General features: G+C 48.5%; 1 protein-coding gene across 5 annotated transcripts in view; it reads left to right on the top strand.

Moving 5' to 3' along the window:
* The window catches only part of LOC141084741 (NUAK family SNF1-like kinase 1), a 41,514-nt gene that overhangs the window by 2,544 nt on the left and 11,565 nt on the right, over positions 1-27,405 (top strand). The window contains exons 1-3 of one of the 5 annotated variants that reach the window (XM_073569632.1): positions 13,129-13,634; positions 14,897-15,008; positions 25,157-25,277. In XM_073569632.1, the coding sequence (XP_073425733.1) occupies positions 14,925-15,008; positions 25,157-25,277 (205 nt within the window). In that variant the 5' untranslated portion in view covers positions 13,129-13,634; positions 14,897-14,924. Of the gene's footprint in view, positions 1-13,128; positions 13,635-14,749; positions 15,009-21,113; positions 21,248-25,156; positions 25,278-27,405 lie in introns of those variants that run through there. The other 4 variants (XM_073569634.1, XM_073569630.1, XM_073569633.1 and 1 more) reach the window with 4 other exon arrangements.

Here is a 27,405-nt window from a genome sequence, read left to right as displayed (position 1 = left end):
GGCGGGGGCGCCAGATGTCGCACCCCCAACATCAGACATTAAAGGCATATCCTAAGGATATGCCATCAATGTTAAAGTACCAGACAACCCCTTTAAAAGCAAATGCAACTGAGCCATTTTTTTTGTTATCCTGTGCAACGCTTTAAATTAATATGAGTACTTTTACATTGTGCTGTCAACAGTGTCGGACTGGGGTGCCAAGGGCCCGCCAGTAACATTGACTTTGGGGGCCCACTTTTCACCTACATACAAATATTACATGACCTTGGTTCACAAATTTACCTATATCTCTATATAATAATAAACTGAGTAGTTTGGTTAATGAATGAGATGTTGCTTTTTTCTATACAGAGGGAATCAAGTGAATTATGCCAAGTACTGCCAATACAGCATGGTTGGGGGTCCAGATCTGCAGAGGCCCACCGGGGGTTTCCCCTGTTCTCCTATGGGCCAGTCCGAGCCTGGCTGTCAATGTAGTAATGGCTGTCATACTGCGCCTAAGTAAACGCTAGTCGCTCGACAGCAAGTAGACTCACACAAGTGCTTGTTATAATGGAGTCCTGTAGTGATCTATTAACCTAATTTAACTTGAGGCATTGATCACTCGCAGGACCTGGAACATGTCCATGCAAACAGCGCCCTACACTGTAGGGTTATTGTAGTCACACCTGGCTGTACAAAAACTACTGGGCAGTTCTCTAATGCGGGGTGGGTTATGGTGGGATTATTTTTAGATTTTTGGTGCTTTTTTTTTTTAACAGTTATTTTGGATTTTCTATAGAGGATTTTCAAATTGACGATGTTCAGTGATTACAAGCTGAAAATTCTCCAGAATGCAGCAGTAATGTAATAAGAATGAGCGCAGTCCGTGGCGCAGCGTGCCTCATCCGTGCCAAGCTAAATAAACTGTTTGGCATAGATATATAATAACTCAACAGATAGTCTTGCATGGCCGCACCTTTAAAAATAGTCCAAATCCCCCGACTCCAGACCAGAACAGCTGCTTTAATGCGTAGGAGCTGATACTAGACTTAGGTGGAAGCTGAAAAGGTAGCAAGCGTGCAGGACAGATGGAGGAATAATGCAGGCCGGTGACTGGTGACAGCAGGGGCATAAAAATGCCATATTCAGGTCATATTGTGATCTGCAAGGTACCACAACAAGCAAGTCACAACATGTGAGGACCAGATGGATTTATTGTGATTTACTTATCGAGGTACCTTGACCTTGAGGGTCCAAATGCATTCACTTGTATTATGCTGCGATGTCGCATGCAGCAATCTTTGGCCGCACGACATGTCATATCTACCATGTCAGCTCAGCCTGAAACAATGAATTATCATGTTGCCCTTGGCACATAGTCTGCTCCAGTTTTTTTGAGATGACAGATTATTTTTCCAAAAAAAATAGAATTTAGGTTTTTGAAACCACGGTTTCCATAGATACGCAACTTTTAACAAGTTAAAGGGGATTTGGTCATCATTTCAATGTTGCACCCACCACAAATATTAAACCACAGTCAATTTGGGAGTAATTATTCCCCGAAATTGTCAGCTTTGAAATAAGCAAATGTAATGAGAAAAGCCTAAGGCCATGTGCACACGATGCAGATTTGCAGCGTTTCCGCAGCGGATTTTACCGCGCAGAAACGTTGCATATCCGCATTGTGATGTACAGTACCTTTAAAATGAAAAAAAAAACAAAAACGCTGTGCAGACGCTGCGGATTTTTCCGCGCGGTTTTCCTGCGGTACAAAATCCGCAGCATGTTACTTCTTTTGTGCGGTTTTCTATCTCCCCTGTCACCAAATCCGCAGGGGGAAGACCGCAATGGAAAACCGCACAAAAACCGCATGAAAACCGCGTGAAAAATGGAAGAAATCCGCAGGAAAAATGCAGGTCATTTGACCTGTGGTTTTCTTCCATTCTGCACGGAAAAATCCGCAGGGCTCAAAACTCCGTCTGCACTCAGCCTTAATGTGTGATGGTGAAAGGAAGGCTAAGGCCATGTGCACACGATGCAGATTTGCAGCGTTTCCGTAGCGGATTTTACCGCGCAGAAACGTTGCATATCCGCATTGTGATGTACAGTACCTTTAAAATGAATGAAAAAAAAAAAACGCTGTGCAGACGCTGCGGATTTTTCCGCGCGGTTTTCCTGCGGTACAAAATCCGCAGCATGTTACTTCTTTTGTGCGGTTTTCTATCTCCCCTGTCACCAAATCCGCAGGGGGAAGACCGCAATGGAAAACCGCATGAAAACCGCGTGAAAAATGGAAGAAATCCGCAGGAAAAATGCAGGTCATTTGACCTGCGGTTTTCTTCCATTCTGCACGGAAAAATCCGCAGGGCTCAAAACTCCGTCTGCACTCAGCCTAAGAGCACACGTGGATTTTCCTCCTGCGGATTTGAAGAAATCCGCAGGTCAAATGACCTGCATTTTTCCTGCGGATTTCTTCCCGTTTTTGTGCGGTTTTCTTGCGATTTTTGTGCGATTTTCCCCCTGCGGATTTGGAGAATGGAGCAGGTGGAAAACCGCACAAAAGAAGTGACATGCTGCATTTTTTGTACCGCACAAAAACTGCACGGAAAAAAACGCAGCGTCTGCACAGCATTTTTTTTTTTTTAAACTGATTTACATTGTACTGTAAATCACTTTGTGGATCCGCAGCGTTTCTGCGCGGTAAAATCCGCTGCGGATCTGCAGGTAAAATGTATCGTGTGCACATGGCCGAAGAATTCCACAAAATGTGTCATACATTGCGCAGGAACAGGGTGCTGACTCGTCTAAACACGCTCAGCGGCCGTGCCCACATGGGCTGTCACACAGCTGCAAATGGCTTGTGTAAAGGAGAAAAAACCCACACAAAACACCCAAAATCCAAAAATGTGACATTTTGCACAAAAGTGTGTACCTGGTTCTCAGAAAGCTGATAATATGGTGGATCCTGTGTTATCTACTGTATATAGAGGTGTTATCAGTCATTGTACAGGAGGAGGAGGAGGTGGTCTGTGACATCACCTATTGTGAATGGTGGATCCTGTGTTATCTACTGTATATAGAGGTGTTATCAGTCATTGTACAGGAGGAGGAGGAGGTGGTCTGTGACATCACCTATTGTGAATGGTGGATCCTGTGTTATCTACTCTATATAGAGGCATTATCAGTTATTGTACAGGAGGAGGAGGTGAGCTGTGACATCACCTGTTGTGAATGGTGGATCCTGTATTATTTACTGTATATAGAGGATTGTACAGGAGGAGGAAAAGGTGAGCTGTGACATCCCCTATTGTGAATGGAGGATCCTGTGTTATCTTCTGTATATAGAGGTGATATCAGTCATTGTACAGGAGGAGGTGGGCTTTTACTGGGCTGTTGTGAATGATGGAGCCCGTACTATTTACTTCATATATAGAGGTGCTATCATTGGAATCCTGTTTGTGATGATAATGAGACTGATGAAAAGTTATCTTTATTGAACAGGAATCTAGTATTAAGCCTAGTGATCAATGTTAAAATTTTCTGATTTTTTTTAAATATCGAGAATAACATGGAATGTTGAAAAAAAAATATTTTTAAAAATAAAATAAAAATGAATTTATGGTAACATAAAAAGTTGTTGAACAATAGGTAAGTTTATGATCAAATATTCCTTTAAGGGAATCTGACAGAGCTACAATACCTTAGAGCTCCTCCTAGGCAACCCCTTTACCTGCCTATACATATAGAAGGGTCATTAGTGCAACCTGGTGGGTATTTAGGTAAACTAGCAGTAATGGGATTTGCTAGGTGCCAGATTACAAAATATCAAATATTTCAATTATAGGAATATGTATATATTGTATTATAATGTGAAATTCCTTTAATCTGGCATTTGATAATCCAGAAAATCTGGTAATCCGGTCTATCTTTTCAGCACAATATAGTGTCGATGTCACAAACACGTCCTCCCTACACATTGAGGTTTGATTCTGGGATATTTGATAATCTGGCATCTGACAGTTCTCTTAATGCCGGATTAGAGGATTGTTTTGTAATTTCCCCATCATATCACAGATGGAAAGATCAAAGCCGCCCGCTCGGTTTCTCTTACCAGCATGGGACTTTTCTCACTTCTCTTTCACTGTTTTCCCACCTTTATTTTCTCCTTCTTCTCAGCCCAGATTGTGCTAGAAGGAATCTGAGTGATTTCAGCGGCTGCCGACATTCCAGCCGAATTCCCAGAGCAGACAGGAAGAATTTTATATAAAGAAATATTGGAGTCTGTGATTCCGGGGGGATAGAAAGGAAAACGTTCCCTCTAATGGTGGTCAAATTTATTTTTGCATACCCTGAAACTTTAATATATCTGAATCCACTCACATGAATAATAATAATAATAATAATAATAATAATAATGCTGAATTCCAGAATGAAGCTTATCAGCAACCGACAAAAGTATTGATTATTCTTTTAAAGCCTAAAGGTCCTTTTACATTTAGTGATGCACCAGCGATCCGACCAGCGATACGACCCGGTCAGGATCGCTGGTGCATCGCTAAATGGTCGTTAGTGAGCTGTCACACAGGCAGATCTCACAGCGATGCAGCAGCGACGCAGCGCACGATACTCACCTTTCACACACAGCGATCCTGACGTCCTCCCGCCCGCCTCCAGCGTCGCTCGTCTCACACAGCAGGAAGCTGACGACGAGAAATGGAGCCGGACATTCTCGCGTGATCAGCAATGGACAGCGGGGGAGCCGGTCGGAGGTAAGTATCACACATAGCGATATCACTAGCACGTCACAAAATCAGTGACGTTTTAGCGATATTGCTAGCGATATCGCTATGTGTAAAACCCCCTTAAGCCTACACTCCAACAGTGGAGTCACTGTGTACATACATTACATTACTGATCCTGAGTTACATCCTGTATTATACCCCAGAGCTGCACTCCCTATTCTGCTGGTGCAGTCACTGTGTACATACATTACATTACTGATCCTGAGTTACATCCTGTATTATACCCCAGAGCTGCACTCACTATTCTGCTGGTGCAGTCACTGTGTACATACATTACATTACTGATCCTGAGTTACATCCTGTATTATACTCCAGAGCTGCACTCACTATTCTGCTGGTGCAGGCACTGTGTACATACATTACATTACTGATCCTGAGTTACATCCTGTATTATACTCCAGAGCTGCACTCACTATTCTGCTGGTGCAGTCACTGTGTACATACATTACTGATCCTGAGTTACATCCTGTATTATACCGCAGAGCTGCACTCACTATTCTGCTGGTGCAGTCACTGTGTACATACATTACATTACTGATCCTGAGTTACATCCTGTATTATACTCCAGAGCTGCACTCACTATTCTGCTGGTGCAGTCACTGTGTACATACATTACATTACTGATCCTGAGTTACATCCTGTATTATACCCCAGAGCTGCACTCACTATTCTGCTGGTGCAGTCACTGTGTACATACATTACAGATCCTGAGTTACATCCTGTATCTCTTTTATTATAAAATATCAAAAACAATACAACACAACATTCCAGAAAAGAAAACACATAAACCAAAATTTACACATTAATCATACACTTAGGACATACAGAAGCTTGTGCAAAACCGCAACTTGTTATAGTCCCCAAGCTTTCCAGCTTAGGGGACCCCCAGCAGGAACTTTCCAACAGAAAACTCTTCCCATAAAATAATGAAAAACAGTTTTTAATCTTTCACCCCCATTCACTCTCTTTCACTCCCCATTCACACTTCCACCCATACCTATATACAGGAAAACAAAAATAATATTCTTGGCCCATGCTGCCTTAAATAAACCTAGCCAATTCTTTTTTGGCAAAATTACCTACACCAGCTTAACACCTCAATATACACTCACTGGCCACTTTATTAGGTACACCATGCTAGTAAGGGGTTGGACCCCCTTTTGCCTTCAGAACTGCCTCAATTCTTCGTGGCAGAGATTCAACAAGGTGCTGGAAGCATTCCTCAGAGATTTTGGACCATATTGACATGATGGCATCACACAGTTGGCGCAGATTTGTCGGCTGCACATCCCTGATGCGAATCTCCCGTTCCACCACATCCCAAAGATGCTCTATTGGATTGAGATCTGGTGACTGAGGAGGCCATTTGAGTACAGTAAACTCATTGTCATGTTCAAGAAACCAATCTGAGATGATTCGAGCTTTATGACATGGCGCATTATCCTGCTGAAAGTAGCCATCAGATGTTGGGTACATTGTGGTCATAAAGGGATGGACATGGTCAGCAACAATACTCAGGTAGGCTGTGGCGTTGCAACGATGCTCAATTGGTACCAAGGGGCCCAAAGAGTGCCCAGAAAAAATTCCCCACACCATGACACCACCACCACCAGCCTGAACCGTTGATACAAGGCAGGATGGATCCATGCTTTCATGTTGTTTACGCCAAATTCTGACCCTACCATCCGAATGTCGCAGCAGAAATCGAGACTCATCAGACCAGGCAACGTTTTTCCAATCTTCTACTGTCCAATTTCGATGAGCTTGTGCAAATTGTAGCCTCAGTTTCCTGTTCTTAGCTGAGAGGAGTGGTACCCAGTGTGGTCTTCTGCTGCTGTAGCCCATCTGCCTCAAAGTTCGACGCACTGTGCGTTCAGAGATGCTCTTCTGCCTACCTTGGTTGTAACGGGTGGCAATTTGAGTCACTGTTGCCTTTCTATCAGCTCGAACCAGTCTGCCCATTCTCCTCTGACCTCTGGCATCAACAAGGCATTTCCGGCCACAGAACTGCCGCTCACTGGATTTTTTTTCTTTTTCGGACCATTCTCTGTAAACCCTAGAGATGGTTGTGCGTGAAAATCCCAGTAGATCAGCAGTTTCTGAAATTCTCAGACCAGCCCTTCTGGCACCAACAGTCATGCCACGTTCAAAGGCACTCAAATCACCTTTCTTCCCCATACTGATGCTCGGTTTGAACTGCAGGAGATTGTCTTGACCATGTCTACATGCCTAAATGCACTGAGTTGCCGCCATGTGATTGGCTGATTAGAAATTAAGTCTTAACACACAGTTGGACAGGTGTACCTAATAAAGTGGCCAGTGAGTGTATATATATATATATATTTTTTTTTTTTTTGCTGTTTTTTATTATTTATTATTTTTCCCACCACCCACACCACAGGTCCATAAATGTCCATGGCCTTATCACGTCTAGGCCTGATGAGCACGAAAGTTTATGCCCACAAGCAAAACCCTCACCCATTTGCCCCCGATGTGCTCAAAAATGGTCCATTTTCCATAATCTCCATGGTCCATGGTATATGTTATATCCATTCGCCACTTTCCCCTTGGTTTAGGGTCCTTTTACTTTTTTTTCCGCTCTTACCCCCCCATTCATCCCCCTCCCAACCTCACTACGCCCCCCATGCACCTCTGACTACGGAAAAGAATAACAACACATACTACATTACATATACTACAATACATATACTACAATACAATATTACAATGCAATGTCATTACATCATTTGCTTTACCGAATAATACCACACCACAAACCTTTACTTACAGGCCCAAGTTCAGTGCCTGCAAGCCCAATATCCATTATTTCTCTATCTCAAAACAAAAATCTAGGTGTGCCATGCAATAGCCCACCACCAGGAAAAAGGAGTTCTAGAGGCCCCATCCCTCACTAACACATTCACCCTGTCCCTCAACAACTAAGACTGTCCCTACTTCTGTCCCTAAAGAAACTGTCCCTATCTGTCCTTACCTGCCCCTACTCTACCTACCTTATCATAACTAACTCTCTATCTGTCCCTCAGTGCCTGTCCCTCCCTGTCCCTATCTGCCCCTACTTCTGTCCCTCACCACCCACACCACCTTATGCTGTCCCTACCCACATTCACACAAAATCTAGCTCTCCCTAGAGTGCATTTTTAAAAGGAAAGGCCCCTCCAAAGCCAAGAGGCCCTCCTCACTCCTCTCACCCAGGATGTTACTAACCACTTCTTCCCTTGGGAGGGCTTTCTGCCGCGTCGAAACTAAGCACCGTGCATTCCAAATGTAGAACCTAACCACTACACTGACTAGGAATAAAGTTCCCCGGTCTCGGCCACCCAGAGTTCTGAACGCTCCATAGGCCCACTCGGCATAGGAGAGGGACGCCAGCCGCGGCCAACGTATGGAAGCCCCCACCCTGTTGTAAACCTCTGTATTAAAGGGACACTGAAGCAGGAAGTGCTCCATGCTTTCCAGCACGTCGCCACACTCCTCACGGGGACAATCCCGATCATCGGATTTCCTGCACTTCAGGTTATCCTTTACATACAGCCTCCCGTGGAAGCAGCGCCAGGTCAAGTCCCAAAACTTTGTGGGGATCCGCATAGAATTTAAAAGCCCGAGCCCCGCCTCCAGATCCCAGCCTGGGCAATCCTTAAGGGCCAGGGGCTTCTGGAAATGGGTCAACAGAACCCTCCTGTCAAGGCATTGCCGCGACATGGTCCTGATTTCCCACATTCCCAGACCCCACCGGCGGATCACCTTCAGAACCGGGGTAGCATAAGCCGGGAGATGCCCATGAGGTGTGCGGAGGTCCTTCACTTGCCCTCCTGTCTCCCATTCCTGGAAGAAGGGCCGAAGCCAACCCTTGCAGGAGACTACCCACGGAGGAGCCCTCTCTAGCCAGAGGTTCGAAATGTTGGCTTTAAGAAAGGTGTTCACTAAGAACACTATGGGGTTGACCATACCCAACCCACCTAGTCTCCTCGTGCGGTATGTGACCTCTCTCTTGATTAGGTTGAGCCTATTCCCCCATAACAGCTGGAAGAACAGGCTATAGACCCGTGTCCAGAGAGGTTCTGGCAAGATGCACACGCTGCCTAAGTAAATTAACAAGGGAAGCAGAAAGCCTTTAGCCAGGGCAACCCTTTCCCTTAGGGACAAAGACCAACCCTTCCATTGGTCCACCTTTTGGGCAGCGATCTTAAGTCTGCCCTCCCAATTTTGCTGGGGGTAGTCCCCGGGGCCAAATTCGATGCCTAGAATTTTGGCGGTGGCCTGGGGCCCTGGAAGGGTGTCCGGGAGATCAAAACTAGGATCTCCCCCTCCCAGCCAGAGACTTTCACACTTATCCCGGTTGATCATGGACCCGGATGCCTCCGAGTAGCGCACTACCTCTGACATGACCCAATCCGCCTCCCCCCTCGAGGACACGAAAAGGGAAACATCATCGGCGTACGCCACCACCCTCAGAGAGGACCCAGAGCCCGCCTGGTCCATCCCAACTCCCGCCAACGGTCCACGATCTACCCTCCTTAGGAAGGGATCGATCGCGAACACGTATAAAAGTGGGCTCAGCGGACAGCCCTGACGGACCCCAGAACCCACCTCAAAAGGGCGACCTGACCAACCGTTCACCAGCGGAAAAGTCTCAGCCCCTTGGTACAAGATCTCTAACCATTTTACAAACCTCCCAGGCAGACCATACCTCAAAAGGACGGACCAGAGGTACTCATGGTTGACCCGGTCAAAGGCTTTCGCTTGGTCTAACGACAGCAAGTACCCCTTCCAGTGGCCTGCCCTACCCTGCTCCACTGCCTCCCGGACACCGAGCACAGCACTAAAAGTACTGCGGCCTGGAACAGAGCAATGCTGGGCCCCCGAAAGGAGCCGGGGTGCAAACTTCACCAGCCGATTAAACAGCACCTTGGCCAGAACCTTCCGGTCCGTATCGAGAAGCGCTATGGGACGCCAATTCTCGATACGGGACGGATCTTTACCCTTTGACAGAATAATTAGGGCTGACTTCCTCATTGAGTCGGGAAGAGTGCCCGAGGATAGACACTCATTAAAGACCCCTGTCAAGAGGGGGACCAAGGAGTCCCTAAAAGTCTTATAAAACTCGGATGTTAAGCCATCCGGACCTGGCGATTTCTTGGGCCGAAGCCCATCAATGGCCAGTCTCACTTCCTCCTCCCTAATTTCTTCTGCCAAAACACCAAGAGAGGGATCACCCCCTGGCTCAGGGACGGTTTCAGCCAGGAAAGCAGACATCCTATCCCGATCCAGATCCTTCTTTTCCAAGAGGCACGAATAGAAGGATCTGACCACCTCCAGGATCCCTGATTTGGATCTGTTCAGGGACCCCGTACTGTCGATCAGTCCTGTCACCATCTTACAATTCACTGACATCTTACAGTTTCTGTAAGGGTCGGGCGAGCGGTACTTCCCGAAGTCCCTCTCAAAAACTAAAGATGTGTGTCTATCATACTGGCACCTCTTGAGCAAAGATTTCACTCTGGAGATTTCCTCACGGTCACCTCCAGTCGAGACAAGCTGCTCGAGTTTCCTCCCCAGAGCCTGATACAAGCGGTGCCTGTTCAGACTTCTGAGGTTCGAGAGCTGACGGAAGAACCCCGCCACCCGCTTTTTGAAGATCTCCCACCACTCTGACTTACTACTACAGAGATCCAACAGCGGTACCTGGCTCTGAAGAAAATCCTCGAAGGATTGTCTCACCTCCGCTTCTTCCAGCAGGGACGAATTGAGCTTCCACAGCCCTCTTCCCATCCGAGGAGTCTCTGCAACATTCAGAGAAAAGAAAATTAAACAGTGGTCGGAGAACTCCACCTCAACGGCGGACACAGCAGAAAAGATGGCGTCCTCCTTAAAAAAAAACCTGTCTATTCTAGACCTACTGCTACCCCTATGGTAGGTGAAACCCCCGTGGCCTGGGGTGTGCCGGATGTGGACATCCACCAGGCGAGCTTCACTAGCTATGCTATTAAGCGCGACGCTGTCATAAGCCAGGCGGTCTCCGGGACCCCCCCGGTCACGGGACCTCGTAACGGTGTTGAAGTCCCCACCGAAGACCACCTGTCGGCTCGTAAAAAGAAAGGGCTTGATCCTCAGGAAGAGACATTTACGGTCCCACTTGGACTGTGGGCCGTAGATATTAATGAGCCGGAGCTCTTGTCCCCTCATGAAGACATCTAGGATCAGGCACCTCCCCATTTCCAACTCAGTAACCCGTCGGCATTCAACATCTGCAGTCTTAAAAAGGACTGCCACCCCGCTATACGACTCAGCCGCAAGAGACCAGTATGAGGGCCCGCACCTCCACTCCCTCCGTGCTTTAAAGATGGCCCCCATGTCCGTTAGTCTGGTCTCTTGCAAAAATAAAATTTCTGCCTCAATCCGGGAGAAAACATCAAAGGCCGTGAAGCGAGCCGCATCTGACTTAATGCTGGCGACATTAATGGACGCCAGCGTCAACGGGGCGAGTTCAGCCATCATGGGTGATCGAGTTGGATGGCCAGTTTCTTCCCTTCCCCGCTATCACCTCCTCCTGGGGAGGGGTCAGACACCTTCCTTTTTAGGGAAGCCCCCGACGTGTCCATCCCTCCCCCCCCAGTGTCCTCGCCCCCGGGTTCCAGGCCTGTCCCCCCCTCAGGAGGAACAGTGCCCCCTGAGGGACGGACTCCACCATCCCCCGAAGGACCCTCCGGTGTTACCCCCGGCCCAGCACCCTCGTCTTGCGGATCATCATCTGAACCTCCGAGGGCGCTGAACCGGTTGGAGAGTCTGATCAGAGGGGGTCAGCGGGCCCTTCCGTATGCACTCTTGTGCTCGGGGGCGGGGGGGACTTTGAAGACTTGTCAGCCCTCTTCCCTCCCGATTTACGGTTGGCACGCTTGTTTTTGCCACCTGATGCTGTAGGCTGCCCCCTGACATCCTCGTCGACACTTTCATAACGAGAGGAGTCGTCTGAGTCAGCCGCTTTCTCCTCTCTCTCCATCCTCCTGATCTCCTCACTCACCGCACTCTCCCCCAGGGCCTCAGAGGCTTTTGCCACGGGCCTAGAGGGAGGGGCAGGCATCACCCCAGTTTCCCGAGGCTCCACCTGCCCCTTGCCTCCATGGCGTTTTTCTTGCCTCCGCTCATAAGCGGGGCCCCTTGCCTTAGCATTGCCCTTCCTCACCGGCCCCTCAGCCCTTCCCCCTCCACAACCACCTGCCACGGCAGAAGCACCGCCAGAGGTTGCCCCCTCACGGTCTCCCCCCACCGGGCCTGCAGCGGTATTGGAGAAAGAGCGAGGGCAGCGGCTGAGCGGGTGACCTAGGTCACCACACAGGTGGCACCGAATGTCTTTGCACAAGGCGGCCAGGTGGCCTACCCCACCACACAACGCACACTTCTGCACCTTGCAGCTGGCGCTGAAGTGGGTGGGGTCGCCGCACTTGTGGCAGACCTTCGGTTGCCCCTGGTAGAAGACCAGGATCCTGTCCCTCCCCAAGAACGCCGAGGAAGGGATGTGGGTGACCGTGCCGCCGGAAACCTTCAGCTTTACCATGAAGGTCCAGCCCCCCGACCAGATGCCAAATTCGTCCCTGTTCTTTTTTGGGACCTCGGTGACTTCCCCATAACGAGAAAGCCACGTCATTATGTCCACGCCTGCGAGCGACTCGTTACAAGTCACCATGGTCACTCGCTTGACGGCATTTTGGCGAGACACCGCTTGCGCAACGAAGTCTCGCCATCCGGGCTCTTCTCGCACCAGCTCGTAGTTCGACCAGAAGAGCTCAAGCCCCCCTGGCCGCACGAAACTGACATCAAAGAAGCGGGACGCCGAAGGATGTATAAGGGCAAAGATGTCATTCGCCCCGAAGCCCATCTTTAGGAGGAGCTCCACCACCTTGCTCCTGGGTGGACAAGCTTCATTACCCCCCACCTAAGACGGACCACATTCCTTCTTGGCGGCCCCTGCCCGGCTGTGGGGAGAGACCAAACAGTCCCTACCTCCCTTTGATTTTGGAAGGCAGCAAGGCCGTGTCTCTCTATCCAGAAAGACAGGTCCACTGTCCTCCCCTCTACTGTTACCGACCTTTCTCCCCTTATAAGGGCCTCCAGGAAACGGTGGTGCAAAGAGCCGTCCCTGGAGCCCGGAGGCGAGGAGACCCCCCCCAGGACCACCCTGACCCCCAGCCGCGGCCCCCGCATAGTTACGTTGGGGTCTTGCGGCCGGGGGGGCAGATGGGCAAGCCCTCCCACCACCACTTGTGCCTGCACCCTCATTCGTCCTCCCACTCACTCTCCCATTCACTCTATTATTTCCAGCATTCACTCCAGCACTTTCAGCCACATTCACTCCCTCATCCATGTCACTTACATCCCCATTCACGTCCACAAACAACTCCTCAAAAATATCAGTCACCCCGCTCTCACATTCACTCACGCACTCCTCATACTCCTCAGCACCAATTTTATTTATATTTCCATTTTTATTTACATCAGCATTAACAGTTCCTTTGCCGCAATTTTCCCTCCCACCTGCTGGGGGCCCTAGCTGGCCAGGTGCTCCATGATTGCCTTTACTGGCCAAGAGTGCTGCTGCCCCTTTAAGTGCCTCAGTGCTGATGACATACTGCACATTTCCCTGGCTGTGCCTGGGAGCAGCAGCAGCAGCTCTTGGTTTCTCCAGCACCATTTTTTTTTCTTTTTCAGAGTTTCTTTTGTTTTCCTTGCTCTGGGCAGGGACGGCCTCTGGCACAGCTCCCTGCCCTGCATCCTTCTTCACTCCCTCTGCCGGCTTGCCAGGGGGCACCAGAGTCCCCGCACCCTCAGATGAAGGTAGGTGGGCTGGGGACCCCGACAACCCCCCGCCAGCTTTTGGGGGCAGCTTGCTTGCACTGCTTGGGAGGGTGGGTGGGACAGAGGGCAGCGGGCCTGCCATGGCCACGCCACCCCGCCAGTCACGGCCACCACGGGCAGAGCAGTGACCCCTTGCGAGGCCACGCCCCCCCAGGTGACGCGGACGTAGCGAGCGGGACAGCGGCCGAGGAGGACACTCCCCCCCTGCATGCCACAGCCTTTGCAGGCCGGGCAACACTCGGGGAGGCCCCGCCCCCCTCGCAGACCACCGCCGCCACTCTGTGCCCACCACTTGCCACGGGCAGGGCCGGCCACTCCCCCTCGTCGCCCAGTGGCGGCGGAGCCCCCCGCACGGACCCCCTTTTGGGTCGACGTGCCAGAGACCCCGCTCTTACCACGGGCGCCGCCATGGGAGTGACCAGCTCCCTGCACCGCTTCAGTTGTTGTTTGATTTTTTGTTCGCCCTTCCTAGACTTCTGGACCCCCACTAGCGATCCAGACTTAGCGGATCCATACGTGGGGGGTCCAGAAGCCCCAGGAGGTGCGGCCCTGGCTGTACCAACTTTACCTGGTGCCAGGCCAGCCCCCCCTGCCACCGAGGGCTGAGCCTGGACACCACCACCACAACCAGCACCGACCTCCATGTCGCTGCCCTGGTCTGAACTGTCACCAGATGCGACAGTCAGGTCACAACAGTCATCTCTCTCCCTGCTCCCTCGCTGCAGACCCACCACAGGGCCCGAGCCGGGGTGGGTAGCGGGTTCCACACAGCGGGACAGAGGGGCCCCGGGAAGAGGAGCAAAAACCAGTTGTTCCTCCACGCCTTCAGAGGCCTTACGCCTGCGCCTCCTGTTTCTCCTCTTCCCGGTTGCCTCATCCTCTGGGCAGACTTCATCCCCAAACAACAGCGTGCCAAACCGTGCTGGGGATTCCATCTGCCGCACTTGCCTGAGGATGAGGCAGCCCCCCTCTGTATTACTCCTACTCCCTCCATCCTCCCCCTCGCTCCTGCTTTCCTCCGCGTTACTGGAGTCCAGCGGGAGGGCCAATTGCTCAGAGGCTATCCCGCTGTATGTTACCTGGCTCACGCTGGTGTCCGTCAGGTCTTCAGGTGGAGGCGGCCCGGGTGTAGCGTGGGCGCCATCTTGCTCTTCCTTCTCACTTTCCTCCACCTGGGTGGGGCCTCCTGACCCCCCAGGAGACCCACCGGCCATGGCCCTGAACCGGTCCTCTTTCCGCAGCTTCTCCTGGAAGGGTCCGCTGCCAGCCATGATGACACTTCGCCGGCCCTCCAGGGCCCGAATCTCCTCTTCCAGCCGCTGGACTGTGGCGGCGACCTCCGCTTTCTTTGAGGTACGGAGCCTGTTTTTAGATATTATCCTGGCTCCCTCCAACTCCCCCCGAAGTCTCCTCAGCTGCTTCCCGGCCTCCTCATATTCGGAGAGGTGGGCATGGATGCGGGAGACGTAGGTGGTAGCCGGCTCTCCCGCAGCCTTTGAGCCCCAGATGTTAAGGGGGGGCCCCGCCTCACCTCTGCCGGCTGCTGCACCTCCGGGGGAAGGGCCCGCCACAGCCTTCACTTCAGGGGTCCCGGACCCTGGAGCCTTGCGGCCCCCTGGTGTCCGCTTTTTCCCCATCCCTGGGACTGGCTGGCTGTGCCTTGGGCCTCCTGGTGGTGGATGAGGCCCCCCACCCCCAGCTGGCTTGCCGGAGGGTGGGAGCCAGGGGCACAGCCCCGGCGCTCAGTCCCAGGTAGAGTCCTCTTTCCTGGGAAGGGGGCAGATGGAAAGTCCTTGCAGGAAAAAAAAACCTCCCTTCCCAGGAGCTTAGCAAAACCCCAGCCTGCAGAGGCTCAGCTGCGACGCTCCTCCTCTTCTGGGGTGTGTCCAGAGCTGCACTCACTATTCTGCTGGTGCAGTCACTGTGTACATACATTACATTACTGATCCTGAGTTACATCCTGTATTATACTCCAGAGCTGCACTCACTATTCTGCTGGTGCAGTCACTGTGTACATACATTACTGATCCTGAGTTACATCCTGTATTATACCGCAGAGCTGCACTCACTATTCTGCTGGTGCAGTCACTGTGTACATACATTACATTACTGATCCTGAGTTACATCCTGTATTATACTCCAGAGCTGCACTCACTATTCTGCTGGTGCAGTCACTGTGTACATACATTACTGATCCTGAATTACATCCTGTATTATACCCCAGAGCTGCACTCACTATTCTGCTGGTGCAGTCACTGTGTACATACATTACTGATCCTGAGTTACATCCTGTATTATACCCCAGAGCTGCACTCGCTATTCTGCTGGTGCAGTCACTGTGTACATACATTACATTACTGATCCTGAGTTACATCCTGTATTATACCCCAGAGCTGCACTCACTATTCTGCTGGTGCAGTCACTGTGTACATACATTACTGATCCTGAGTTACATCCTGTATTATACCCCAGAGCTGCACTCACTATTCTGCTGGTGCAGTCACTGTGTACATACATTACATTACTGATCCTGAGTTACATCCTGTATTATACCCCAGAGCTGCACTCACTATTCTGCTGGTGCAGTCACTGTGTACATACATTACTGATCCTGAGTTACATCCTGTATTATACTCCAGAGCTGCACTCACTATTCTGCTGGTGCAGTCACTGTGTACATACATTACTGATCCTGAATTACATCCTGTATTATACCCCAGAGCTGCACTCACTATTCTGCTGGTGCAGTCACTGTGTACATACATTACTGATCCTGAGTTACATCCTGTATTATACCCCAGAGCTGCACTCGCTATTCTGCTGGTGCAGTCACTGTGTACATACATTACATTACTGATCCTGAGTTACATCCTGTATTATACCCCAGAGCTGCACTCACTATTCTGCTGGTGCAGTCACTGTGTACATACATTACTGATCCTGAGTTACATCCTGTATTATACCCCAGAGCTGCACTCACTATTCTGCTGGTGCAGTCACTGTGTACATACATTACATTACTGATCCTGAGTTACATCCTGTATTATACCCCAGAGCTGCACTCACTATTCTGCTGGTGCAGTCACTGTGTACATACATTACTGATCCTGAGTTACATCCTGTATTATACCACAGAGCTGCACTCACTATTCTGCTGGTGCAGTCACTGTGTACATACATTACATTACTGATCCTGAGTTACCTCCTGTATTATACTCCAGAGCTGCACTCACTATTCTGCTGGTGCAGTCACTGTGTACATACATTACATTACTGATCCTGAGTTACATCCTGTATTATACTCCAGAGCTGCACTCGCAATTCTGCTGGATGGCTTGTACATTATTTTGATCAAAATTATGTTTACTAAATACCCTTATTATTATTACCTTTATGCATTATTTGCAGTATATATTTTTTACTTTTTAGTTCAGGATATTTGTGTTTTTTGCTTTTTGTTTTCTCTGGTGCAGTCACTGTGTACATACATTACATTACTGATCCTGAGCTACATTCTGTATTTTATCCCAGAGCTGCACTCACTATTCTGCTGGTGTAGTCACTGTGTACATACATTACATTACTGATCCTGAGTTATATCCTGTATTATACCCCAGAGCTGCACTCACTATTCTGCTGGTGCAGTCACTGTGTACATACATTACATTACTGATCCTGAGTTATATCCTGTATCATACTCCAGAGCTGCACTCGCTATTCTGCTGGTGCAGTCACTGTGTACATACATTACATTACTGATCCTGAGTTACCTCCTGTATTATACTCCAGAGCTGCACTGACTATTCTGCTGGTGCAGTCACTGTGTACATACATTACATTACTGATCCTGAGTTACATCCTGTATTATACTCCAGAGCTGCACTCACTATTCTGCTGGTAAGGTCACTATGTACACACTTTACAGTACACTATGACTCTGGGATGTTGGGAAATGTCCGGAGCGGTGATTCCCGGTGATGTGATAGTGTAGAATAGTTTCCAGATTATGAGGGGTCCGGAGTTTTGTGCCTTTTTTAGTCCTGAATTCCTTATGTGTGAGATGGGAATCCTGCGGAGTTTCTGCGCCTCTTATCACTTGGCCTCAGTGACGCCACGCACACACGTGTTGTAGGATGATGTGGTTACGTGTTTTCTGGAAGCTGCTGACTTGTCTGATAGATAAAGGCTTCCGGGCTCATTGATCACCATAAGAACATCTGTCCTTCCAGCAGACGTCCCACAAGACGGCTGCACACATGGAGGACGCCCACAGGTGGCGCTGTGAGTATTAGACCATTTTACATGACCGATCCGACAACAGACAATCACCACCCATTCTATTATTCTACTATTAAATATGGACTCGTTATCCGTCACCATTTTACATTTTTATTACTAGTTCTAAAGGGGTCCTCCACTTCAGAGAATCCCTAAGACTCACTCGACAAGAGTAACTTAGAAAGTCACCAGTGATCGGCTCTGAGGAAACCTGGCATAAAGTGTTTAATTTGCCTGCAGCACCTCTACAGGAGAAATGAAGTATTACACTGTGTCCATAACATTTTCTACATTATGTACAATGGACATGTCCTCCAGAGTGAGAGATGCTCTTTGTGACCGTTCTCTGCTGTGGCCCAAAAATAAGGTCCCTGAATAAAAGACCCCGATCTATTAACCCTGAATTCGCCAATTAGGATGTCTGACATAAAAATGACCCCAAACTTAAGATTTGGGGCAATGATGTGGTCAGATTAATGGAGAGACAATTGGATGATGGCAAGATCTATTGAATCTGTTGTCCATCTACCCTAAGTATAGGTTGGGAATTACCCTGTCACATAGAGCATTGCTCTCAAACTTGGAAAACTACAACTCCCAGCATGCCCCGATAGCAACAAGTAGTCACGGCATCGGAAAAACTAGTTTTGCAACAGTTGGAGATGGTCTGTGTGGCATAATTGGCAATCGTGTGTTTGTGGGCAGCTGCTATGGGTGGCTCATACCCAGCTTCGGGGGGGGGGTGTATATTTATGCACCGGTCTATTTAGTCTGATTCTTTGCCTGTGACGCACTATGCAAGAAACACGGTGCCAACGCTAATGAGGAAGGAAGTCGCTTTAAACATGGCCGTGTATCAAAGAGAATAAGAGAGCGACAAGTAAACATAAGGCTGAAGTCAAACGCTCCGGTGCCCGGGTTATGTGACAACACTGCAGCTGTGAGAGAGGGACAACCAGCCATTCTTCTTAAAGGGGCATTTTCCATGTTTAGGTTGATTGCCAGAAAACTGGGGTAGAAAAGTTGCAAATTTTTGCCCATCTTGTAGTTGTGCAAAAAATGGCGACTTTTGATGTATTTCCGCAAGTTTTGGCAACTTTTTGAAAAGTGGACGGATCTTACTGGGACGAGGGTGCGGCCCAGCACCTATGTAGAGGGACCCCAAACTGCTACATTGTAGCAATTGCGCAGAGAATTGTGCAGATACTGATTTGTTTCGAAAAAGCGGAATAGTTGAGCTGCTGATCCGAACTGTAATCTCTACCTTGTTGCAAGCAGAGGCAGATTTGCTTCTACAGGACAACGGCACTGACATTGGCCGGATCCAGCTTTATAGCAGCGCTTGGAAACGCTATAGCAAAGAGCTTGTAAGCGCTGCACTCCTTGCCTTGTAGACCGACCACCTTTAAAGGGGGGTCTTTAACATTGATATGCAGTCAGAAAACACAGACAAAAAAAGAAATGCTTCAGGACAAAAGATGGTCGGATTGTCCTGCAGGTCGTCCTACTGAAAAACACACATGTTTAGGCCGGCTTCACATTTGCGTTTGGCAGAGCTGCACAGGGCTGCGGACGTCCTCCGTGAAGCTCCACCCATTGCCGCACCTCCTCCGGTCAGCTCCGCCTATGTCCGTGTGGCGCCCCTGAGGCTTTAGTTGCCACAGAGGTACTGCACCTTCTCCTAAGGTGTGGTACCCCACCATCCAGGTAGGCTGGGAACTCCTTTCCGCATTCCAACACCTGCACCCCACACACAGGATAGTTCAGCAGGGACCCATCCATGCTTTATGCTGGAAAGGTCATAGGGTGCCTTTTGTGGTCCCTGGCTTCGTAACACGAGAGGTGCTAGGAGGCGGGTGGAGTTAGATATAAAAGAGAGGGAAGAGTGAGAGTTAGTAGTTAGTTGGTTAGAGAAGAGAGAAGATGGGTGTCTGAGGGACGTGCTGCAGCAGGTCCCAGTGATCTGGGCTGCTGGCACGAGAAAGACCAGAGAGAGACTGATAAGATTGATAACCTAACCTTCCATAAGAGAGAGAGAGAACAGATCGGAACAAAGGAGAATAGAAGGACGGTGGGAAGCAGGTTGAAGAAAGATAGAGAACCCTTCCAGTCCAGAGAGCGCAAAGGCCGGGGCCCGGTCCCCGAGGTTGATTGGATCTTTATGTCCGGCAACAGACACCGGAGGAGTAGTGAGCCGCTAACGCCTTACTCCCATCATAGACTTGGGACACAACAGCAACTGAATAGAGAGCTGGGACATAGTGAGGAGTCCCCGAGCAGGCTACAGCTGTCTGTCATACAAGTAAAGACTAGGAACACCTAGAGAGAGGCATTCCAGGGTAACTAAGTACTGGAGTGCTTCGCACCTAAAGGCGCATTGGAGGAGTCGTTCAGTGAAGGTACATATTGGCGGAGTGTGGAGGGGAGAATCCTATCCTGCCTGGAGGTTGGCTGGAGCCCTGACCTGGAGAACACAGTACGGAGGCAGGCAGTTGTGTGAACTGCAAACAGTGAGTAAAGCTTTGGAACCGCATACTCTGGTGTCCTCCAGTTATTCCAGCACCGCTACCCCTGGGTACCAGCATCTATACCATTCTGCACGTCTCCTCATCCATTGCACCTACACTGCCCTGGGACTACAGCTCCACCTGTGGGGAGCTATACCATCTCTGCTGCACCACGCCATCAGTCCCAGCGGATCTGTATGCAGCATTGGCTTACCATCTTACTTGCCAAACACCACGGGTGGCGTCACAAACTATTCTAATAAATTTTAACACCACTAACATCACCGCCATTGATATTGGGCGCCCAGGGCCATGGACCGGGTCACCGCTGCTGTGACACATTCCCGCCTTGACACCGGCCCGGTACCGAGTACCCCGCTGCCCTGGGTGTGCGAGGGCGACCCATCCGCATGCGACCTGCGTACCTATCTTTATTGAGTACGCAGGCTGTGCGGATGTATGCGGATGCGTCCGCATGTGTCATTTTGACGATGCGGCGACCCGCGTTCAACGCAACGTGTTGGAATTTGTTTTTTCTCCGCATCGTCAAAACTACTCATGCGGACACATCCGCATACATCCGCACGGCCTGCGTACCCAATGTTAAAGATAGGTATGCAGGCCGCATGCGGACGTAGGCGGAGCTGACCGGAGGAGGTGTGGCAATGGGCGGAGCTTCACGGAGGACGTCCGCAGCCCTCCGCAGCTCTGCTAAATGCAAAACTCGTTTTCTCATCGTTGGCCCATAGGAATACTACAAGACATTTTTATTGTGCTACAAGGATCTATACAGTCATGCTGCTAAGTGTCAGTAGTAAAATCATCCAGACTGGTTCCTTTAAATATGACTTGTAATCCTGGCTGTGTACTGGTGTTTACTGGGATGGTGTTGTGTGCTGGTGATTACTGTACTGGTGATTACTGGGCCGGGGCTGTGTACTGGTAATTACTGGACCGGGGCTGTGTACTGATGATTACTGTGCCGGGGCTGTGTACTGGTGATTACTAGGCCGGGGCTGTGTACTGGTGATTACTCTCCCAGTGCTGTGTACTGGTGATTACTGGGCCGGGGCTGTGTACTGGTGATTACTGGGCCGGGGCTGTGTACTGGTGATTACTGGGCCAGGCTGTGTACTGCTGATTACTGGGCCAGGGCTGTGTACTGGTGATTACTGGGCCAGGGCTGTGTACTGGTGATTACTAGGCCGGGGCTGTGTACTGGTGATTACTCTCCCAGTGCTGTGTACTGGTGATTACTGGGCCGGGGCTGTGTACTGGTGATTACTGGGCCAGGCTGTGTACTGCTGATTACTGGGCCAGGGCTGTGTACTGCTGATTACTGGGCCAGGGCTGTGTACTGGTGATTACTAGGCCGGGGATGTGTACTGGTGATTACTCTCCCAGTGCTGTGTACTGGTGATTACTGGGCCGGGGCTGTGTACTGGTGATTACTGGGCCGGGGCTGTGTACTGGTGATTACTGGGCCGGGGCTGTGTACTGGTGATTACTGGGCCAGGCTGTGTACTGCTGATTACTGGGCCAGGGCTGTGTACTGGTGATTACTGGGCCAGGGCTGTGTACTGATGATTACTGGGCCAGGGCTGTGTACTGGTGATTACTGGGCCGGGGCTGTGTACTGGTGATTACTGGGCCGGGGCTGTGTACTGGTGATTACTGGGCCGGGGCTGTGTACTGGTGATTACTGGGCCGGGGCTGTGTACTGGTGATTACTGGGCCGGGGCTGTGTACTGGTGATTACTGGGCCGGGGCTGTGTACTGGTGATTACTGGAATGGTTCTGTGTACTGGTGATTACTGGGATGGTTCTGTGTACTGGTGATTAATGGGCTGGTGCTGTGTACTGGTGATTACTGGGCCGGGGCTGTGTACTAGTGATTACTGGGCCGGTGCTGTGTACTGGTGATTACTGGGCCGGTGCTGTGTACTGGTGATTACTGGGCTAGTGCTGTCTACTGGTGTTTACTCTCCCAGTGCTGTGTACTGGTGTTTACTCTCCCAGTGCTGTATACTGGTGATTACTGGTTCGGTGCTATGTACTGGTGTTTACTCTCCCAGTGCTGTATACTGGCGATTAATGGGCTGGTGCTGTGTACTGGTGATTACTGGGCTGGTGCTGTGTACTGGTGATTACTGGGCTGGTGCTGTGTACTGGTGATTACTGGGATGGTTCTGTGTACTGGTGATTACTGGGCCGGTGCTGTGTACTGGTGATTACTGAGCTGGTGCTGTGTACTGGTGATTACTGGGCTGGTGCTGTGTACTGGTGATTACTGGGCTGGTGCTGTGTACTGGCGATTAATGGGCTGGTGCTGTCTACTGGTGTTTACTCTCCCAGTGCTGTGTACTGGTGTTTACTCTCCCAGTGCTGTATACTGGCGATTAATGGGCTGGTGCTGTGTACTGGTGATTACTGGGCTGGTGCTGTGTACTGGTGATTACTGGGCCGGTGCTGCGTACTCGTGATTACTGGGCTGGTGCTGTGTACTGGTGATTAATGGGCTGGTGCTGTGTACTGGTGATTACTGGGCCGGTGCTGTGTACTCGTGATTACTGGGCTGGTGCTGTGTACTGGTGATTACTGGGCTGGTGTCGTGTTCTGGTGTTTACTCTCCCAGTGCTGTGTACTGGTGATTACTGGGCCGGTGCTGTGTTCTGGTGATTACTGCGCTGGTGCTGTCTACTGGTGTTTACTCTCCCATTGCTGTATACTGGTGATTACTGGGCCGGTGCTATGTACTGGTGTTTACTCTCCCATTGCTGTATACTGGTGATTACTGGGCCGGTGCTATGTACTGGTGTTTACTCTCCCAGTGCTGTATACTGGTGATTACTGGGCCGGTGCTGTGTCCTGGTGTTTACTCTCCCAGTGCTGTGTCCTGGTGTTTACTCTCCCAGTGCTGTATACTGGTGATTACTGGTTCGGTGCTATGTACTGGTGTTTACTCTCCCAGTGCTGTATACTGGCGATTAATGGGCTGGTGCTGTGTACTGGTGATTACTGGGCTGGTGCTGTGTACTGGTGATTACTGGGCTGGTGCTGTGTACTGGTGATTACTGGGATGGTTCTGTGTACTGGTGATTACTGGGCCGGTGCTGTGTACTGGTGCTGTGTACTGGTGATTACTGGGCTGGTGCTGTGTACTGGTGATTACTGGGCTGGTGCTGTGTACTGGTGATTACTGGGCCGGTGCTGTGTTCTGGTGATTACTGCGCTGGTGCTGTCTACTGGTGTTTACTCTCCCATTGCTGTATACTGGTGATTACTGGGCCGGTGCTATGTACTGGTGTTTACTCTCCCATTGCTGTATACTGGTGATTACTGGGCCGGTGCTATGTACTGGTGTTTACTCTCCCAGTGCTGTATACTGGTGATTACTGGGCCGGTGCTGTGTCCTGGTGTTTACTCTCCCAGTGCTGTGTCCTGGTGTTTACTCTCCCAGTGCTGTATACTGGTGATTACTGGTTCGGTGCTATGTACTGGTGTTTACTCTCCCAGTGCTGTGTCCTGGTGTTTACTGGGCCGTTGCTGTTTGCAAGAACCTTGTGACTGGGCAGAGATTGTGAAATGAGGGTAATATTAGACCAGGGCCAGACTCCTAGGTGATTATGTAACTCTCCGGTCTTGTGGTCTGGAATAATATTGTATCTGCAGAACCTGAATGTTCGTGGCTCGGAGTCTGAACATATCGCTGCTTTTTCGTGCTTGTAAACGGCGTCAGGAGTTTATTACAGAACAGCATTATTATAAGAGGAGCAACTAATAAAACTCACATCCATGTCTTCAACATTGTAGCAGCAGTCTGATATACTATGAATTTCAGTTCTTCACCATATATAATATCTCTGCTTGCTGTCAGTGACTGTAAATTAAAAAAAAAAAAGGAAAAAACGTGCAGCCGAGATCACCCCATACTGTTCGTATGATTTTCTGCAATTTTTGTGCAGATTTCACCTACGTTTTTACACTTAGGGATTTCTATAATGGAATGGGTGTAAAAACGCTGCGGAATCCGCACAAAGAATTGACATGCTGCGAATTCAAAACCGCAGCAAATCTGCGCGGAAAATTCCGCAGCATGTGCACTGCGTTTATTTTACATTGAATATAATGGTACTGTACACCGCTGGAGAATCTGCTGCGGATCCGCAGCAGAATCCGCAAAGTGTGCACACACCCTAAGTCTACAGAGGATTGTCTAGACAGGTTGCAAGTGTTGCAAACTCCTAGCAGTGTGCACAGGGCTACTCAAGGGTAGTTTTCAGTCTCTATATGCAAATATAGGGCAGTATGGTGGCTCAGTGGTTAACACTGTAGCCTTGCAGCGCTGGAGTCCTGGGTTCAAATCCCACCAAGGACAACATCTGCAAGGAGTTTGCATGTTCTCCCCGTGTTTGCGTGGGTTTCCTCCGGGTTCTCAAGTTTACTCCCACATTCCAAAGACATACTGATAGGGAATCCAGATTTGTGAGCAACAATGGGGACCGTGCTGATAAGGTGTGTGGGATGATAGTGCATTATAAGAAAAACATAATAAAAAAAATGTTTCCAGCAAGCAAAGATCTTAAAATGAGAAACTTATTCTTATTAGGAAAAATCTATAATAAAGAATATCATTATAAATTAGCAATGCAATTGACTGAAAATTAATACCGCCATCTGGTTAAATACCTTATACCGCTTGTTTGTTTTTTTTAGGTTGCTGTGAAATCCATTCAGAAAGACAAGATCACAGATGAGCTGGACCGGGTCCATCTTCAGCGAGAGATTGAGATCACAGCGCTGCTGAAACACGAGCACATCATACAGGTCTTCGAAGGTTAGCAATGGCCTGGGGCTTATAAGTGCGTCAGAGGCGGAGGATTCCCCGGGCAGCGCACATCCCTCCAGTTATTGGGGTTATTAGCTTAATTGTTCATAGAGACTTAGGTCTGCCATGAAAGGAACGATTCATTCCTATAGACACAAACGAGAATTATTTGACTTTCTAATGATTTTTTGAGAAGCTTCATAAAAAGTTTACCGTACTTTATTTGACTTTCACTAAACTTGAGTTGCAGCGCTCTAGTCTCATCCAGAGCTGCATTCAACATTTACTAGTTTCCTTTTATCAGATCCTCATATCTAAAGCCCCTGCTGGTTCAGTATCTGTACAGAACATCTGTGGGGTGCTGAGGACCCAGCTGCATCCGGTGCTCGGTGTCTGAGGGGTTCAAAGGCCTTGTCATCCATGTAAGACATAATCAGCAGTGTAGATGGGAAAGGGATTCAGATACACAAGTGTATAACTGCAATAGATATACTGCAGCTACTGACTAATATAATACAAGAACTACTATAATACTGCCCCTATATACCAGAATATACAGTAACTACTATAATACTGCTAATATGTAAAAGACTATAACTACTATAATACTGCTCCCCATGTACAAGAATATAACTACTATAATACTGCCCCTATGTACAAGAATATAACTACTATAATATTGCTCCTATATACAAGAATATAACTACTATAATACTGCCCCTGTGTACAAGAATTTAACTACTATAATACTGCCCTTATGTACAAGAATATAACTACTATAATACTACCCCCTATGTACAAGAATATAACTACTATAATACTGCCCCGTATGTACAAGAATATAACTACTATAATACTGCTCCTATGCACAAGAATATAACTACTATAATACTGCTCCTATGCACAAGAATATAACTACTATAATACTGCTCCTATGTACAAGAATATAACTACTATAATACTGCCCCCTATGTACAAGAATATAACTACTATAATACTGCTCCTATGTACAAGAATATAACTGCTATAATACTGCCCCCTATGTACAAGAATATAACTGCTATAATACTGACCCTGTGTACAAGAATATAACTACTATAATACTGCCTCTATGTACAAGAATATAACTGCTATAATACTGCCCCCTATGTACAAGAATATAACTACTATAATACTGCCACCTATGTACAAGAACATAACTACTATAATACTGCCTCCTATGTACAAGAATATAACTGCTATAATACTGACCCTGTGTACAAGAATATAACTGCTATAATACTGACCCTGTGTACAAGAATATAACTACTATAATACTGCCTCTATGTACAAGAATATAACTACTATAATACTGCTCCTATGTACAAGAATATAACTACTATAATACTGCCCCCTATGTACAAGAATGTAACTACTATAATACTGCCCCCTATGTACAAGAATATAACTACTATAATACTGCCCCTATGTACAAGAATATAACTACTATAATACTGCCTCTATGTACAAGAATATAACTACTATAATACTGCTCCTATGTACAAGAATATAACTACTATAATACTGCCTCTATGTACAAGAATATAACTACTATAATACTGCCTCTATGTACAAGAATATAACTACTATAATACTGCCTCTATGTACAAGAATATAACTACTATAATACTGCCCCCTATGTACAAGAATATAACTACTATAATACTGCCCCTATGTACAAGAATATAACTACTATAATACTGCCCCCTATGTACAAGAATATAACTGCTATAATACGGCTTCCTATGTATAAGAATCTTATTATAATAAATACTTCTCAGACATAAGTGAAGCTTTCTATTCTTCATTATTAGTTAATAGAAGGACCTTCCATATTTCCTTAGTACTTTGCAGCCTGTAAGTGTCAGACGATGGTTTTATCACTGGCAGTTACTATTGTAGGAGCGTGACCAGGAACATGCTCTCATCCTAGACACAATAAGACCATGACAAATTTTAACAGCAGGGACAGATAATAACAGGGAGGACGTGTATAATTTCATTTCACAGTCTATCATGGCCAAACCAGACTGTCGGGTAGGGTGGATGTACCATACACGGCTATTAAATCACTAAGTGTCAGGTTGGATATATTCTT

Source organism: Dendrobates tinctorius, unplaced genomic scaffold (assembly GCF_039654945.1).
Source record: "Dendrobates tinctorius isolate UK_male_01 unplaced genomic scaffold, ASM3965494v1 ptg000027l, whole genome shotgun sequence".
Lineage (NCBI taxonomy): Eukaryota > Metazoa > Chordata > Amphibia > Anura > Dendrobatidae > Dendrobates > Dendrobates tinctorius.
The sequence above is the reverse complement of the archived record's forward strand: the minus strand, read 5'-3'. Positions and strand labels throughout refer to the sequence as shown.